The 18,074-nt window shown below is 43.9% G+C and overlaps 1 protein-coding gene across 1 annotated transcript in view; it reads right to left on the bottom strand.

Annotated features, from left to right (window-relative positions):
- Positions 1–18,074, bottom strand: part of naaladl2 (N-acetylated alpha-linked acidic dipeptidase like 2) — a 520,425-nt gene that overhangs the window by 191,469 nt on the left and 310,882 nt on the right. The window contains exon 11 of the mRNA XM_020702830.3: positions 1,237–1,368. Coding sequence (XP_020558489.2) covers positions 1,237–1,368 — 132 coding nt within the window. The remainder of the gene's footprint in view (positions 1–1,236; positions 1,369–18,074) is intronic.

The raw sequence follows: 18,074 nt of genomic DNA on the forward strand, positions 1-18,074 counted from the left end.
TTCTTTGTAGTCATGATCCTTATGGTTTTATGTTTACTTTACAATCACTAGTACAAAGCCCATTGAGACAACTGTTGTTGTGATTTTGGGCTATATACATAACATTGAATTGAATTGGTAAGTGAGTTGTAAAGTATTTGTAAGGAAAATGTAAGTTACATGCAGTCATGATGTACTGGTGGTGCTGTCGCGCCACTCCAGTTGTCAGTAAGGTGAGCAAACTCGCTCCCCACTAACAGCGCACAAAAGCCCGTGGCGTGAGCAGGTGATGCTTAAGTGCCTGTAGGATGCCACATAAAACTATGATCTGATTGTCTAATTTCCTAATTTTTCACAGCCAGGCTGCACAGAAGGGGCGCACACTTATTACTTCAAGAGCCCTAATGGGCACCCTGCACAGTGTGCAAGGTTCAAAGGGGGTTGGAAAAAGGAAAAATCTGCACAATGTGTCTCGTCTACTTCACCTTTACCTACCCATAAGTGTTGTGTTTGATATTTTGTGCAGATTTGCCTACTTTTCACCCAGCACAGCACAGCTTAGACCTTGTGCTTTGACCTCGGAGGTCAATTTTAATGTACATGGAGGTTGTTTTGGGCTCATTCAAGACAGAATATAAAAAGAACATAAAAATAATTATAAAAGAGCAAATTAAAAAAGATATGTTTATAGCTGCTTTTTAAAAGAAAACACTGAGGCTGCAGATCTGAGGCTGAGAGGAAGGTAGCTCCAGAGCAACTGAGCCACTGCTGCAAAGGCTCTGTCACCTTTAGTTTTTAATCGGGTTCTCTTAACAAGCAGCAGACCCTGGTCACATGGTCTCAGGGACCTGCTGGGGGTCTACGGCTTCAAAAGCTTGGTTGTTAAGAGCTGTGTATGTTAAAACCAGGATTTTAATATGGACACGGAAACTGGTGGGGAGCCAGTGCCGCTGGATTAACAACGGGGTGACGTGTGCGCAGCAGCGCTCTGGACAACCTGGAGCCGTTCTAAAGATTTTTTGCTTAAACATGCCATCAGCCCTTCGAAGCACCGTTGCACTGACTTGTTGCTCACACGAGTGGTACATTCTGTCTGGGAAAACATGCAGATCCTCTTTAATACACATTGTGCATTGTGTGAACAGATGTGGATTTCATTGCGTAAGTCAAATTGTTTGAATATTTATGAGTTTACTACTGATTACATTGCTGAAAACTTCCTGGGATCAGACTCAAAAGCAGCTTGGTAGTTTTTACCTGCATTGGGCGGCATGGCCAGAGGAACACATTGTTTTCCATTTTCCATGGACACGCATGATAATAAAGCCTTGGCCAGAAAGGCGGAGATAGGCTGAACCAGCAGGGATGTCAGATTTCCACCAGCTTCATCTGGAAAGAATAAAAAAACAAAGAGTGAGAAAAAAGGGTCATTTGCTATTTTATGAGCCATTCAGTACTTCAAATTTGCAGGCTGCATGTGTGCCAAGATTCACATGAATTGTAATCTTTCACGGAGCAATGATTAAAGCAATTCTGTATTTGGACAACATTTGCTATCACTTATGAGTTTTGACTCCACTGCTCATGAAACTTCATATGAGATTTACTTTGATTAGAAATTAGAAAAGAGATATCTACATATTTATAATTTTTTTGAAAAACTTTAGAGTCATGCCAGGGAAGCAAATCCACAGGATGATGTTTCAGGGTCCTGTGGGGTCTTCCTGGAGGTACATGGCTTTGTAATAAATGGCCTTCCCCTCAGTGTTGACTGAACGGTGTGGTAGGCAGTGAAACAACCGCCAGCACTCTAGAGACCCCCCGCCGAGCTGCTTGACTTGCCGGCCAGAGAAGAAACACCCAGGTCTCAATCCTGGAAAGCACATTTGCTTTCATCCCTGCTCCAGCAGCCCCAGGGCCCCCGGTGCACAGACAGGAGTCAGGCTGTGCCTCCCCCTGGTTAAAAACATCCGTCTGAACAGTGCATGCTCACTCAGGTGCATCAGCAGTGCAGAACTCTGACCTACTTTCAGAAAAAGATGGAACAACTAAAATAGTAAAAAGATTATTTTTTTGATTTACGTAAACGTTCTTGCAGCACACTGACTTCAATTTTACGAATTTTTGTACTCTTGTAAATTGTATAACTGAAAAATATAATGTTGTTTTGTGTTAATGGGAAATCTAGAGTCTAAATAGTAATTTTTTTAAAAACTGCACACTTTTTGTTTACTCTTTTCATTGGTTCAATAAAGTTCATAGTGTCTGTATCGATAACTGATACAGATGAAGGTGTCAGTACTCATTTTTTGAAGATAAGTGTTTGTTGTGGGACTCCACTGCTCTTGTTAGTGAAGGAAAAAAACGTTTAATTTCTTGCAGGGCACTTTGATTATTGGCATTAGGCTACCGACAGTAGACACTTGCAAATCAAATTTCTTTATCAACATTTAAACATGTCGCATACAGAGTTCAACATTGGAATTTATGACACTATACAGAGGATTACATCTGTTAAACCAAAGGAAGTTAAGGCAAGAGGTAAAGCCAGACAAAATCAGAATTACCTTTAGGCATGTCTACATGCCTAAATGCATTGAGTTGCTGCCATTTGATTGACCAATTAGAACTTGTGTGTTAAACAGTTGGACAGGTGTGCCTAAGCAAGTGTCCACTGAGTGTATATTTGTGTATTGGATACACATATAGGTACATGCTCACAGCTTTTAAAATGCAAATAGCAATCGCGAGGTTGATGTCATTATATGGTTTAAAAAAGCTTGAGAATCTTAAAGTCTTAGTTTCATTTTCTCCAGTTGCGTCCATTTCGGTTTCTGTCAGTCATTATTGATTTATTTTATTTATTTATTTATTTATTTTTTTTTTTTTTTTTTTAACTTGTCCTGTCCAACAGCTAGGCAAACAGATGAGAGCTGAGGGCCTCTTGTGTTGGACATATTTTATTTTAACAAGAGGGGTTATTCATCTTCAGACAAACCAAAGGTATGTCTGAATAAACCCCTTTTGTAATTGAGGCCAAAATTTATTAATTTCAATCATGTTTGAAAATCTTTGGTGTTGGACCGGACGGAAAAGGAAAGAGGGGAAGAAGAGAGAGGGACGTTAGAGAGAGGGGGGGGTAGGAGGGTGATAATAGGAGGGGAAGGGGGGTAAGACCATGAAGCAGCATAGAGCAGACAGGTTTACTGGTTGTTTATCGTTACGGTACGGTTCAAATGTAGTACAAAAAGGGCGGGGCCTGTTCACACACACTCAAATATTATCAACACACCTGCTAGCCGCAAAAATGTCCACATGTCAACATGCACACAAAACAGATAGTGTTCACGAACGCATACCTATGCCTTTAAACCAACTAGTGTGAAATCTTTTATTCATTCAATCATGCAAACTATTAGTGCAAAGGTGAGCTAACACCTGTGCTCAGGTGAGTGTTTATGTTCTTCTAAAATGGATGGTGGAATGTGAAAAGAAGGAGGAGGAGCGCCCAGCCACCCCCACACCCATACCCCCGCCGCAGCAGCAGCGGCAGCCGGAATTCCCCCAACGCCACACGGGAACAGGCAGGGAACAACCGCCCCCCGGGCGACCAAGACCGCCACCCAGGCCAGGGCCAGCCGGACCGCCGCGAGGCCCCCAGAGCCAGAGAGCAGGGAGGCGCAGAGGGAAAGAGAGCGCCGCCCCAGCCCAGCCAGGAAAGCAGCCCCCCGCCGCGCCGGAAGAGCCCAACGCAGGGCCCCACCGGAGAGGGACGCCCACAGCCCCAGACGAGCACCCCACCACCACCCAGGAGTTCCGGGCATCCCCCCGCCCCGACCCCAGGTACGAGCCAGGACCCCCCAAGGGAGACCCGCTCCGCACTCCAGGCAGCCACCCACCCGGCCCACGGTTGGTCCAGGTAGGAGCAAGGCAGGGGCCCGCCGCCCCCGCCCAGGAGGGGGGAACCCCGGGGAAAAAAGGGCGGCCCACAAGGGATGTTATAAATATGGCCCGACCAGGCTCGGCCATGTTGGAAGTTTGGCGGGGCCCAGCGCCCAGGGGCAAGGACCAGGACCCACCCCCCAGGGACACGAACACCCCCGGCTCAGGTGTAATATGAACCCCCCCACCGTGCGGAGAGAGCACTGCCGGGCCCAGGGAGCCGGCACCCAAGGGACACGGCCGCCATCGCCAAGGGGCCCGCACCCCCCACCAGGGAAGGGGTAGGGGACAGATGGACCCAGGTCCCACCTTCCTTGTAAAATGTGTGTGCGTGTATGGGTGTTTGAGAGGGTGTTTGTGTGCATGTGTGTGTGTTTATGTTTGAATGTATATATTGAAGGGGGAGGGGTGTGTGTACTAAGGGGGGTGCAGTTAAAATTGGCGAGTAGGGCACTAAGGGGACATCTCCTGATTACTCACAGTGATGTCCCGTCACCCTCCACACCAAGGGGCCCTAAATGTCTAAGGTGCGGTTAAAATTGGCGGGTAGGGTGCCAGGAGGACATCTGCTGCTTGCTTGCAGTGATGTCCAAGCACCCCACCTACCAAGGACCCTACATGTCTAAGGTGCAAATAAAACCGAAAGAGGGGGGGCCCACTCCATACGGCAACCATAGGAGGGGGGCCACTCCCAAGTAGCCCCCCCCCCAATGCGCATCGCAGGCTAGACCCCCCACCCCCTCACCCTAATATGAGGTTATATAAGGAAGGGGGTAAGTTGGGGACAGCTGGTAGACTGTCCCCCGGTGGTCAAACAGCCGTCCCCCAGCCCACCCCCAGCAAAGGGGCCAGGGCCACCCAGCCCAGGGGCCCACCCCCGGAGGCGCCGACACCCCAGGCCCGGCACCACCCACCCCACACAGAGAGAGAGGAGCCAGAAAGCGTCGCCCCCCCCCGGAGCAAGCCCAGGCCCCCACCCCCAGACGCCGGCCCTAGAAGAGCTCTGGTCAGGCCTCGACGGGACCGAGGAGGCCAACCGGCCGAGGCAACCACTGATTGCCTCAGCGGAGACCCCGACCCGCTAGCCCCCCCGACCCGTACTAATAATGGGCCCCCCCTCCCCCCCAGAACGCCCCCCCACAGGACAGGGCCGACAAGCCCCCCACCCCACCCCACCCCAGACCCCGCAGCCGAAGCGGGTGACACCCAGAGCGACCGGGGGCCCAGAGAGGGTTGTCCCGTCCCGTCCCAGAGCCAGGGAAGGGCCGATCCCAGCCCCAGGTGCAGATGGGCAGCCCATCCGGCGCCGCTGGGCCCCCCCCACCCGAGCAGGGCCCCCCGCCAACCCCCCCCAGCACAGGCAAAGGGACCACCCCCCCAAGCCAAGCCAGACCACCACCCCACCCCCCCACCACGCACCCCCACACCCAAGCCCAGAGGACCACGCAGCGCCCCAGCCCGCCCCACCCAGGCACCGGACCCGACCCCCCGACCAACGGAGCCCCCCACCGCCCCCGCCAGGCACCGGAAGCCCCGACCCCCACCCCAAACCACGGCAGAAGGGCAAGGAGCAGCGACGACCAAGCCCCCCACCCCCTAAGTCATGGAGTCAACCACAGGAGACCAGAGAGACTGAATTCTTTCAAAGTTACTTGAGCTTTGGGCTGACATTTTTTCCAAGCTGATATGATCAAACAGCAGATTTCTGTGTTGACTTATGTTTATATTTTTCTTGTTTTTCCAATTTATTAAAATAGTTTTTTTGGCAATGCAAAGAGTTATGAAAATGATAGATGCTAATCCTTCTTCTATATCGATGGCACTCATGTCACCAAGCACACAAAGTGACGGTGAGGCAGTGATTGAAACCTTAAGCCAGACTGATAAATCGGCACATACCTGCTGCCAGAGAGCCTGGACAGGAGTGCAGAACCACAGTGCGTGCATGTAGCTGTCGGGTAGATTATTATCACAGTGCTCGCAAATGTCTGAGTTACTGAGACCCATCTTGAACATCCTCTGTCCAGTGTAGTAAATTCTGTGAAGAGTTTTGAGATGGATTAGCTGCAGATTTGGACTTTTTGTCAGTTTAAAGGTGTTTAGACAAAGTTCTGACCAGAAGCTTTCATCTGTGCTGATGCTCAAATCTGCATCCCATTTTTTTGTTGGAAGGGCAATATTGTTATCTAAATTACATAAAAGTTTGTATATTTTGGAGAGAGTTCTATTCATTGAAAAATTAATCAGAGTGGTAACTACATCTGGTAGCTTTAAATCGTCGTCTTTAATTTTATACTTTTTAGTAATACTTGATTTAAGTTGCTGATATTCCAAGAAGTTATTTATTCCATGTTTGTCTTGAAGTTCCTGGGGGGTTATGAATCTTCTATCAATAATTACGTGCTCTAGTTGTTTTATGCCCCCTGCTTGCCAAGCTGGGAAGTGAATCATTTTTTTGTTAATAAGGATGTCCGTGTTGTTCCAGATGGGTGTCATTTTGCACGGTTGAATTGATGATTTTGATATTTTGAGAAATTCCCACCAGGCTGTTAAGGTGGCATTTATATTAATGCTTTTGAAACAATCCTGTTTTTTAACTGTTTGGCTAATAAATGGTAGCTGTGACAGGTTGATCTTTCCACATAACGCCTGTTCCAAGTCTAACCATGAGTTGGTTTCTGGATTATTTTTTAACCATTTTAAGATGTATTGTAATCTATTTGCAAGAAAATATTTGTGGAAGTTAGGTAATTCTAATCCTCCACAGTTTTTTGCAGATTTTAAAGTTTTTAGACTAATTCTTGCAGGTTTGTTGTTCCATGGAAAGCTTGATATGGATGAGTCTAATGTTTTGAACCATTTTAATGGCGGTTGTGTGGGAATCATTGAGAAGAGATAATTAACCTTGGGTAAGATTTTCATTTTAACCGTGGCTACCTTGCCCATAAGGGACAAAGGCAGTTTGGTCCAGCGTGTTAGATCGTCCTGTATGCTTTTCAGTAATGGGGTGTGGTTTAGCTGCACCAGTTCTGATAGTTTGGGGGAAAAGTAGATACCCAGATATTTGATATTTCCTGTTTTAACTGGAATTGTGAGTCTTTGTTCCATATTCCTGTTGAGTGGTAATAAAACAGACTTATTCCAATTAATGGAATAGTCTGATATGGAGGAGAATTCATTTATGATCATTGCTGTTTCATTTACAGAATGTAAATTCCTTAAAAACAGTAATATGTCATCCGCATAAAGACTAATTTTATGATGGCTGTGTTTGGTTTTTATTCCTATAATGCTCTCATTCTGTCTTATTGCTGCAGCTAAAGGCTCAATGAATATAGCAAAAAGAGAAGGAGAGAGTGGGCAGCCCTGTCTGGTTCCTCTTCCAAGAAAAAACCTGTTTGAGGTCTGTTTATTAGTTCTAACTGATGCATTGGGGTTGTGATATAATATTTTGATCCAATTGATGAATGCTTCTCCAAAACCAAACTTCTGGAGGGCAGCAATAAGGAACTTCCAATTAACTCTGTCAAAGGCTTTTTCAGCATCCAGCGATAGTACCGTCATTTCCTGGTTTTTAATGGTGGCAAAGTCTATTATATTAACTAGTCTACGGACATTATCATCCGAGTGTCTGCCTTTGATGAATCCAGTCTGGTCGAAGTGAATTATGTGAGGAGTGATTTTTTCTATTCTCTGTGCTAGTGCTTTGCAGATAATTTTTACATCTGCATTGATTAGAGAAATAGGGCGATAGCTTGAAGGACTAGTGGGATCTTTGTCTGGTTTAAGAAGAAGAATTATGTTGGCTGAGTTCATGTTAGGTGGCATTGATTGGCTCTCATTAATAGATGTGACAGTTTTATAAAATGTTGGTGCCAGTTGTTCCCAGAATTCTTTATAAAACTCAGCAGGAAAGCCGTCAGGCCCTGGTGCTTTACCATTGGGCATAAGTAACAGAGCTTCATGAAGTTCAGACGGCGAGAGCGGAGAATCTAAGTTTGTGATTTGATCCTCATTTAGCCTGGGTAGGTTTACATTATTAAGAAATGAGTCAATACTTTGCTCTGACGGATTGATCTGCGGTGTGTACAGGTTTTTATAAAAGTTTTCAAATGCGTTATTAATTTTGACCGGGTCATGGGTGACATTTCCTGTTTGGTCCATAATAGAGGTGATTGATGATTTTTCTCTGTTAATTTTAAGCTGATTAGCCAGAAATTTGCCAGATTTATTAGAGTTTTCAAATCTTTCAAGTCGTAGCCTTTGTATTTGAAATTGTGTTTGTTTATTAATGATGTCATTTAACTGCAGCTTTAAATTTTTCAGATCTCTCAGAATGTGTTCCTGTGCAGAAGCAGCATAAGCAGTCTCCAGGGTTTTGATTTTATTTTCTAATTCTAATAAATCTGCTTTCTCTTTGCGTTTTTTGTGCGTTGAATAAGAAATGATTTTCCCTCTCATGACTGCCTTTGCTGTTTCCTAAAGAACGCACGGTGGGATGTCTGGAGTATTGTTGAAGTCTAAGAAGGTTGCCCACTCTTTTTTAAAGAATTCAAGAAATTCCTGGTCCTTTAACAGAGACGTATTAAACCTCCAGGTTGTACCAGAGGGTGTGGATTTTTCCCTAGAAATGTTTACAGAGACTGGTGCATGATCACTGATAATAATTGGATGGATATTGGAGCTTTGAATATTTTTTAAAAGAGAGTTACTGATTAATAAATAGTCTAAACGGGAGTGTGAATAGTGAACTGGAGAAAAAAAGGTGAACCCTTTAGTGTTTGGTAGACATGAGCGCCACGCGTCGCAGAGACCCAGATCATTCATGTACTGCTTTAGAATACTTGCAGATCGCCATGTACGCTGATTTGCTGCTGTGCTGAGTCTGTCAAGTTCAGGGTCCAAAACAAGGTTGAAGTCTCCTCCTATAATGATTGTGGAGTCAGAGTGAACTGAGAGTGAGGTGAAGAATCTGTGAAAGAAGGAAGAGTCGTCAACATTAGGACCATAAATACTCACTATACAAAAGTCCTTATTCTGAATGGATATATTAATGATTACAAATCTGCCTTCTGGGTCAGTAACTGTATCCTTATGAGTAAAATTAAGATTTTTATTAATTAAAACAGCAACTCCTCGTTGTTTGGAGTTGTAACTGGCAGAGTATATAACTGGAAATTGTAAGCAGCACATAAGGTGATCCAAAGAATTTGATAAATGGGTCTCCTGCAGTAGAGCTATATCTGCTTTTAGACCATCCAGGTGATTTAACACTTTCAGTCTCTTTGGCTCGGAGCCAAGTCCACGCACATTCCAGCTAACGATGTTAAGACTGTTCATAACTGCTCTGACTGAAAAGGTGTAAAGCTAAGTAGTGCTTGTGTACCAGTCCGTGTGCGCGTGCCCGCATTGAGAAGCGCTGTGCGCGTGAACGTTTTCTGGCTATGTGAGCTGCGTGTCGCGTGCGTCCTATGAGAGCCTGTGTGAGGTGATTGCAGTATGTCGGCGTGTGTGTGCGGGATCGCATGTGCACGCCCCTGTGTGCGCTTGTGTGTGCGCGCGCCCGTTCCGTGCATAAATAAATACTTACCGAGGATGAGTTGCTTCCAGGTGATTTACATATAATGAGGGGGGAGAGGGGGGGGGGAGAGTAAAGGAAAGAAAAAAAGAGATAGAAGGGAAAACGAAAACAACAACAAAACAACAATAGAAACATCAGTGGGACTGAGGTGACGAAGAAGAAAAAAAAGACTGTTTTCCTGCGATCGAGGTGTGGATTATTGATGATCCGGTTTTCCATTCATTGAAGTAAGTTTAGCGGGTTTCTTCTGGGCAGCGCAGATGTTCTCAGCGCGGATCTGAAAGCCTTCAGCACAGCCAGGGGGTGATCTCCGGGTCCCGGAACAGCCGGCCGTCCACGTAAAGTTTGTCAACGGCCACAATCGCTCTCGAACCAGCAGCAAGATGCTTCCTCCTCAGCGGGAACAGGATCTTCCTTCTACGGAGGATTTCTGCCGGGAACTGGTCATTAACGCTGTAATGCGTGCCTCTCAGTTCCCGTCCGCGGCCCTTCACCAACTCCTTCTGTTTGAAATGTTCGAATTTAGCCACAATAGGACGCGGGCGCTGGTGGTCGGACCTTCTTCCTCCGAGGCGGTGAACCCTGTGGAAGGAGATCTTCTGCACCTCCTCCTTGGGGAGCTTCAGGTGGACCTGTAAAAAGGATCTGACGGTGGCCTCGGGGTCTTCTCCTACCTCCTCTGGAACCCCCGCGACCACTAGATTGTCCCTCATGCTCCTCGACTGAAGATCCAGGAGGGTTTCCTTTATGGATCGGTTCTCCTCGGAGAGACGGGCGGTGTCATTGCTCAGGGTCTTCACGGTCTCTCTGAGGGCCTGGTTCTCCGCTGCGAGCTCCCGCACCTGCTGCTGGCTGAATTCCAGAGACTCCCGCAGACCTTGAAATTCTCTATGGAGGATCTCCAGCAAATTGAGGCGGCCATCAAAGCTGGAGAGCTTTTTGTCAATCGAATCCAGGATATCGCTCATTCCGCTGCCCGGAGAGGACACAGCCCCGGGAGAGTCCTCAGGCCGTTCACGCTTGGCGGAGGGGGTGGTGGTGGCGGTTCTGGGCTTCACCATGTTGCAGGTATTAAAACACTCCTCAATGAAATTCTCCAGGTCCTCCAGGCTGACAGAAGCTTAATACTCTTAACAGGTTGTGTTAGTTAGCAGGAAATATTTTAATATGGCGGAAAAATGAAACAAGATCGAAAATGTTTGTTCAAATGCTTACGCGCCGCCAAGTCGACTCACCACACTCGTCTCGCTGGGTCTCGCGATACTACAGCATCACCCCCGATACTACCCACCCCCGATACTACCATTATTGATTTATGAGACAGATGTCTTAAGATGTACCAAGAATTTGTGCTAAACATGAAGCACATTTATTTCTGTGATGTCAGTGGACCACTGTATGTCTCCCTTAGGACAGGATAGGTTAGGACTTTATTAGTCCTACACTGCGGACATTTCTGTATTTACAGCAGCAAAAAAGTATGGAGCTTTGCAAACAATCAGCAGGTAGCATCATGACTATAAATATATATAGACAAGACAGATCCTCCCTGATGTTGCCCGCATCTGAACACCAAAAAGGAAGCCTTAAATAGGATGGCCACATTGATCGGAATTGGTTCCATCCAACCTTACAATGTGCCAAAATAGACTGGTTGGACATGACAAAAGTAAACTAAGAGTTGGTTTTACCCTGTGCGCAGGAACATAAACAGATGTAGAAAGTTGACGACACGGTCAGACATCATGTTGAAGAGGAATGCCAGTGCTTGCACCTTTTCAGCCTGAGTGACATCTACAGCCACATAATGAGCCGAAAGCACCGCCAGAGCCTCCCTAACAAGCTCACAGCCGTAGGACCTGCATGGAATATGCAGCTTTCCTGAAGCAAACAGATGCAGTTACAAGAGAATATAAACAAAACAACTGCAGGTTTACCAGCAGTCAACAGAAAGGTAATACCATGTTTTTTTTCTTCTCCATGGCTTTCTCACACAAACTCACTCCTTAGATCAGAAAAAAGGGAAAGGCTTTAGTGAAAAACACAGTGTTGTGTTTTATTGTTAAACTACAGTGTCTGCACAAACAAATGGAATCTGCAATTAGTTTTTAAGGTTCATAAATCATTACAAAAGCATGGTTTGAAATCCTAAATAATCCATTTCCTACGCTTGCTGCATCCTGTAAACCCTGTTAACTTATGCATATTTGCTTCAGAGTCCCCTGCCACTGATTCATACTTCGTCCAACTTGTTAATAATCTATATGCTAACCTTAGCAGTAAGGAAAAGTTCACCAGCAACTGAAAAATCCCCTGAGCTCTCTTTGAGCCAGATTTGAAGTGGATGACTTTCTACTGCAGTTCTATATTGTGTCACAGCAGCACTCCAGCCCCACGTGGAGATTAATGATCCATGAGCGGCACAGAAGACAAGACAAGAAGGAGTGAACGGGGGGAAAGGCACGAGCCGTGGAAAAAAATGGGGAGAGGGGAAAAACTAGACAGAAGACATGAAAGCAAGAGCAAGGTACAGTTTTAGATTGACTGGAGAGTTGAAGACTGCATGGGAAATTGATCTGAATCTTATTTGTGACTTCACTCAAGCTGTATGTTTGTTTAATTATTCATAAATGTGACTGATTTTGTTCAATATCTTGTCATTAAAATGACTCAATGAGTAAGGTTGGTGCGCACCGTCTGTGTCATCCATGTGCGATTGACTTTTCTTGCCGGATGTCAATGTGGTTTATAACACAAACAGAGAAACACCTCTCAAAGTGAACACACCTGACTATGTTCACATCCTATAAAAGTTCATTAAGGCCATCATAAAGGTCATCTACCAAATTAACTCATATTGTAGACACAGCATGGAAGATGTTGATTTTATTCTGAAAACGCTGTAAACACCATCTTATAATATGCAGCAACTAGAATTAAAAATGTCACTCCTGTGACTTTTTTATTAAAAATGACAGTTCATCGACTAATAGAGTTTATGAAAACAATTGTCTGTCTAGTTTCGTGTACATAGATGGATAGATCAGCAAACGGATGGATGGATGGATGGATGGATGGATGAATGGATGGATGGATGGATGGATGGATGGATGGATGGATGGATGGATGGATGGATGGATGGATGGATGGATGGATGGATGGATGGATGGATGGATGGATGGATGGATGGATGGATGGATGGATGGATGCATGCATGAATAGCTGGATAGACACACCAACAGATAGATACAAATTTTAAAGACCCTGGGTTGGGAGTTTGGGGCTTCTGGAGGAAAAACAAGAGACCAATGTAAAATAGTAATCAAGATATAATAATAAAATAGAATGTAAATTGAGTCTCAGTGATAGGCTAAGTAACTTTAGGTGACAATTAAGTCCTTTGGTGGATAGTTTCTAGAACAAATCCCAGCTAGCTTTGGTTCAGGTGCAGAACCAACAGGGTAAAGATAATCCCGGGCCTAAGAGCTGATGGAGGTCATGATCATGTTTTCCATTGGCACAATGTAGGTGTGGGTACTTTAAAGAAGAGGCCACTGATGGCAAAAACATGAACATTTTGGTTATTGGAGAAAACCAGTGATGAAAAAAAAAAGAGAAATCACAGCGCAGAAGCTAAAGTGAAAGCAGTCCAGGCATGATAGGAAAATAAATAATCCATTTTATTGAAGTTATGCCAAATCTTCACTTTATATTTCGGATCTAATCCACAGAATAGTAGTTTAACTAGATATTAAAGTACTAATGCCAGAATTTAAAAATGATCAGAGGCAGCATTGCTAATCCCCACATTGTGTGCATCTACCCACTCGTCTCCTATTTAACTTAATCTCTCTGTTTTAACCACCAGCAGCAGTTTGATTTTGCAGTGAAAGCTTTGAACATGATTGGAAAAATTAGTATTTTCCTCTTCAATACTAGAATTAAATAGTTTAATTATAGGAAGAAAAAATATTTAAAAAAAATGACCATTTATCAGAAGAAATCTTTAAATCTGCATTTTTAGCGAGTTTTCAGACTTGCTCTTCTTCAAAATTTAACGTGTGCTTTGAGTTTCCCATGATACATTCAATATTGATGTACAGTTTTATGTAAATCCGTAGATCTGTAGTCGTAAACATCACTGCAGCTGTCAGATAACAGTGTGAAGAAATGCTGGGTGAGTTTAAAAACTGTCCATTTATGGTGCTGTTCCATCTTTCTTCTTTTCTCACAGCTTTCTAACATTCTCCTATTTCACTCCTCATTTTTTCTCTTAGGATTAAACCATCTCCAGAAACTCTGCTCCTTTCTCCATCTTCTGAGTGTTCAGTAAAGCGAGAACTCAACAAATCAATGGCAGGGCAGCATCCGCGCTCTGTAAATCAGTCTTTCCATTACTGGACACTGATATTGACTGATATCTGGATTGACAGACTGGCTCTACAGGGCCATGTTTCTCAGCGAGAGTGTGTGTATGTGTGCTTGTGGCTATGTGAGCCTTCCTGACATTTTGACATATTCAGAAAAGAGAACCGACCATGCTTCTGAGGCGGGTGGTCAGAAATCATCATCAAACTGCACAAATAAAAAACTGCTGGTTAGAGGTAAAGTGTTTGAGGAGCTAAAGAAACCGCTTCATTTCCCAGCTGATGTACATGCATCACTGGTAATGCACTGGCTGATGTGCTGTTAAGAGGTGTGGGTGCAATAGAAAACCTATTATTACTTTAATGTTTTCGGTCAAGCGTGGAGGATATATGAACTTCTGACTCGAATCATCTCAATTTTCAGGGGTAAAAGTCCTGTTAGATAAAAAATGTGTTCCCGGTGCTGTATTCCTTCAGCGTCACTGCTCGTTGACTTTGGAAGGCATGTAGACGTGCGGCCCTGTTGCAGCAGCAAAGCAGTAATCCTCTGATTGGAAGATCACAAGTTTGGTTCCCACTGTGCCCGCCCATTTGTCAGAGAGTCCTTGGGCATGACACTGAACCATACTTTGCCCCTGGTGTGTATAGATTGGCCCCAGGGTTCAGCAGCGGAGCCATGTGAACGTGTGTGTGGATGGGTGAATGGGACTGTGACTGTAACGGTTTTTGGACCTTCCAAGAAGGCAGCACAGTGCAATATGTAGATACAATTTTCCATTTACCGTGGATGTTCTACATCTAAAACATAGGGATGAGACACTGTAAAAGCAGAAGGTCACTATAACTTTTTGTTTTTCATCAGTCAATTTTCTATCAAGTTTTTTTTTTTCAAAGATGACATTTACATTTGTTATACTTTCAATGTGGTAAACACAGGCTGTTTGACCTTTTGTTAAAATAATTTCCTCCCTATTTCGATTATCACATTTTTTCTGAGTATAAGTCGCTCCGGAGTCACAGCAGCCAAAAAATTCATAACAAAGAAGAAAAAAAAAAATCATATACATGAGTCTCACTGAAGTATAAGTCGTCCTTTCATGATAAATGTATTTAATATTTAATAAATATATAAAAAAATAAGGGAAAATGATCTAAAAGGCAATTCATAATAACAGCATTGATAACAATAATAGACTGAATGTATGAATGCTTCACTTCCATATATTAGCGCAACATGTGAAAAAAAAAAAAAAAAAAACAAAGCATAAAGAACATGCTAACAAGTCAACTGAACTCTTTAAATCACTTCAAATCACTAAATGTGTTGAATTCCTTACACTCTGTGTCACTTTGGATCAATTTCACCAAGGCCTGCTTAACCCTTGTGCTATCATGGGGTCAAGATGACCATTGACGTGTTCTCCCTACCATGACAAAGGTTGATAATGGTGGAGAGGATTTCATGCTATCCATGGAAACCAGTGAAGATCACAAATCATTGAAGAAAAAATTTAGCGCACTGTCTTGTGGGGTCTAGATTACCCTCACTCCCAATCTCAAAGTGCCTAGGACAGCACAGGAGTTTAGACTGAGCGGCACTTCTTTTTCTGCTTTGCTATCAGTTCCAAATACTGATATACATCTACAGTGCCCTCTAGTGATTGTTGCTCTTTTTAATTTTTTTTTAAATCAGACAAGTCGCACCTGAGTATGTTGCATCCCTGGCAAAACTATGCAAAAACACGACTTATGACAACTAGAAGAGGAGAATGCACAATCAAATATTACATATTTGCATTACACGTTCTGTAAATGCTCACCCCAAAGCTCTGTTGCTTTCTTTTTTTAAATCACATAAATAGCACCTGTGTAGGTCGCAGTCCCAACCAAATTATGCAAGAAAAAACGTGACTTGTACTCGGAAAAATACGGTAACCTAATTTCTATTAACTATATCTTATTAACATCAAGTTTTTGAAAAAAAAATGTAGTCATTCATGGCTAATCATGGTAGCTATGAAAGATTAATGGAAGTGAAACCACAGAAAATGCCATTTAATACTTTTGCTTTCCCTGTTTGATGATATTAAATAAAATCAAGTCATGTTAAAAACTATATTCTGGCAAACACAACAAAGCAGAAGCTGCACTGCTTTGATAACAACAGTATGGAAGGAGCTTCCATTGTAAATAGAAAAATTGTCCACGATTGGTTATTAATCTGCAATATAAAAAATGGAGATTTTTTTTTCTAATAAAACTGCATGATGCCAGGCGAGCAATCAACATGCAGTTGCTTCTTGTTTCTCATTAGTCGCTTAGTAAATTTAAGTCTGAGGTTTTTAGCTGCTTTTTTTGTCAGCTTGTGCTTCATTTGCCTGTTTACTTTTATTATTATTTAAGGACGCTTTTACTTTAGCAGACTCCGAAGAATTACACGAGAAACTCTAAAACATGTTTCTCTTTCATTTGATATGGTTTGCTTTCACATTGGACACCTGATACCAGACAGAAGTGGAAATTATGCATTTTTGGAGCAGCCATGAATACATCAAGCTAAAGGTCCCAACTTACCATGTGCTCAGTAAATGTCTCAGGCAATGGAGAGCAGAGGATGCAGTGGTGGAGGACAGAGCCTCATGGGAGGACAAACCCATGCATGGGATGTACCACTGGACCATAACTGAAGTGGCTGATATCAAGAAGTCTACTAGTGGCTACTACTATTACTAATGGCTAGAAAGGGCTGGCCTACAGGACAGCACTGAAGCGCTCATCCTGGCAGCTCAGGAACAAGCCCTGAGCACCAGAGTAATAGAGGCTCAGATCTACCACACCAGACAAGACCCAATGTGTAAGCTGTGCAAAGAGATGCCTGGAACAATCCAGCACATAACTGCAGGGTGTGAGATGCTAGCAGGTAAAGTATACATGGAGCGCCACAATCAAGTGGCATAATATACAGAAACATCTGTGTAGAATATGGACTGGAAACCCCAAGGTCAAAATGGGAAACACCTCCAAAGGTGGTAGAGAAGGAGAGGGCAAAGATTCTGTGGGACTTCCAGCTCCAGACTGTTAGGATGGTAATGGCAAACCAACCATTGTAGTGGTGAATAAAGAACACAGGAAAGCCTTTGTGGTGGATGTGGCAGTGCCAAGCGATGGAAACATCAGGAAGAAGGAACATGAGAAACTGGAGAAATACCAGGGACTCAGAGAAGAACTGGAGAAAGCCTGGAAAGTGAAGGTGACAGTGGTGCCCGTGCTAATTGGAGCACTCTGGGCAGTGACCCCCAAGCTGGCATCTCTGGAATTATTGCTACTTAATTGTGTAAACCGGTTCATTGGTTTCTGTGATTATTGTGGTAAGGATTGCCCACAATGCTTCATTCACAGTTTCCAGGAGACTTTCAGGTGGTACATCACTTAACCGTTGAAGTTGGTATCGGGCTTGCCTGGTGTTCATTCTAGACATGATCTTGTCTTTCATGTCAGTTGCTGCCTCGCTCAGCGTATCTGTAGATTGAGGCTGTGTTCCCAAGCTCAGGGTGGAAGTGTAGTATGGCCTCCTCTCTGACTTGGTGTTCTGGCTCTCCCGTGGTGGAACTGTTTTGTATCGCTTCAGTCTCAAGTTGTGATAGGAGTTGCCGTTTGTGGTTTTTGGAACATTGAGCCACTAGTTGCTTGGAAGTTAATGTTGATTATGGGTTTCAAAGCATCCATTCGCTACACGTGCTCTACATGTAACCCCTCTGAGTGGGATTGCTTGAGTAGTAGCATTCCAACTGAACCATGTTCTCATATTTGGTCCATTTGCGTCTTGTACCAGTTGCCCACTTTTCTATCAGGGTGCTCTGGTCCCCCAGCACCTGACGCAGACCTTGTTTGGCCAGGCAACGTCTGAGCCGGCATGACATGTGTTTCATCGTTTCTCATAGGATATAAGGTAGGCAGTAGCGTTAAGGATTTTGCCCAAGAACCCTCACTGGATCATGTTAATAGATCACCATTGTTAAGGGAATTGCCCCATTAATAGTTCATTCTGCCCCTGGAAATTGAACCCAGGGTTCCAGTTCTGCACTTTACCAACTGAGCTGTCCATCTGCGTATATACATAGCACAATTCAACTTTGGTGAAGATTACTCTTTTTTTATTCCATTTATTAGTCATGTTTTATGAAAAAAATATGAATTTTCTTTAG

This window comes from Oryzias latipes, chromosome 4 (assembly GCF_053564925.1).
Source record: "Oryzias latipes strain Hd-rR chromosome 4, Olatipes_Hd-rR_3.1".
Taxonomy (NCBI): domain Eukaryota; kingdom Metazoa; phylum Chordata; class Actinopteri; order Beloniformes; family Adrianichthyidae; genus Oryzias; species Oryzias latipes.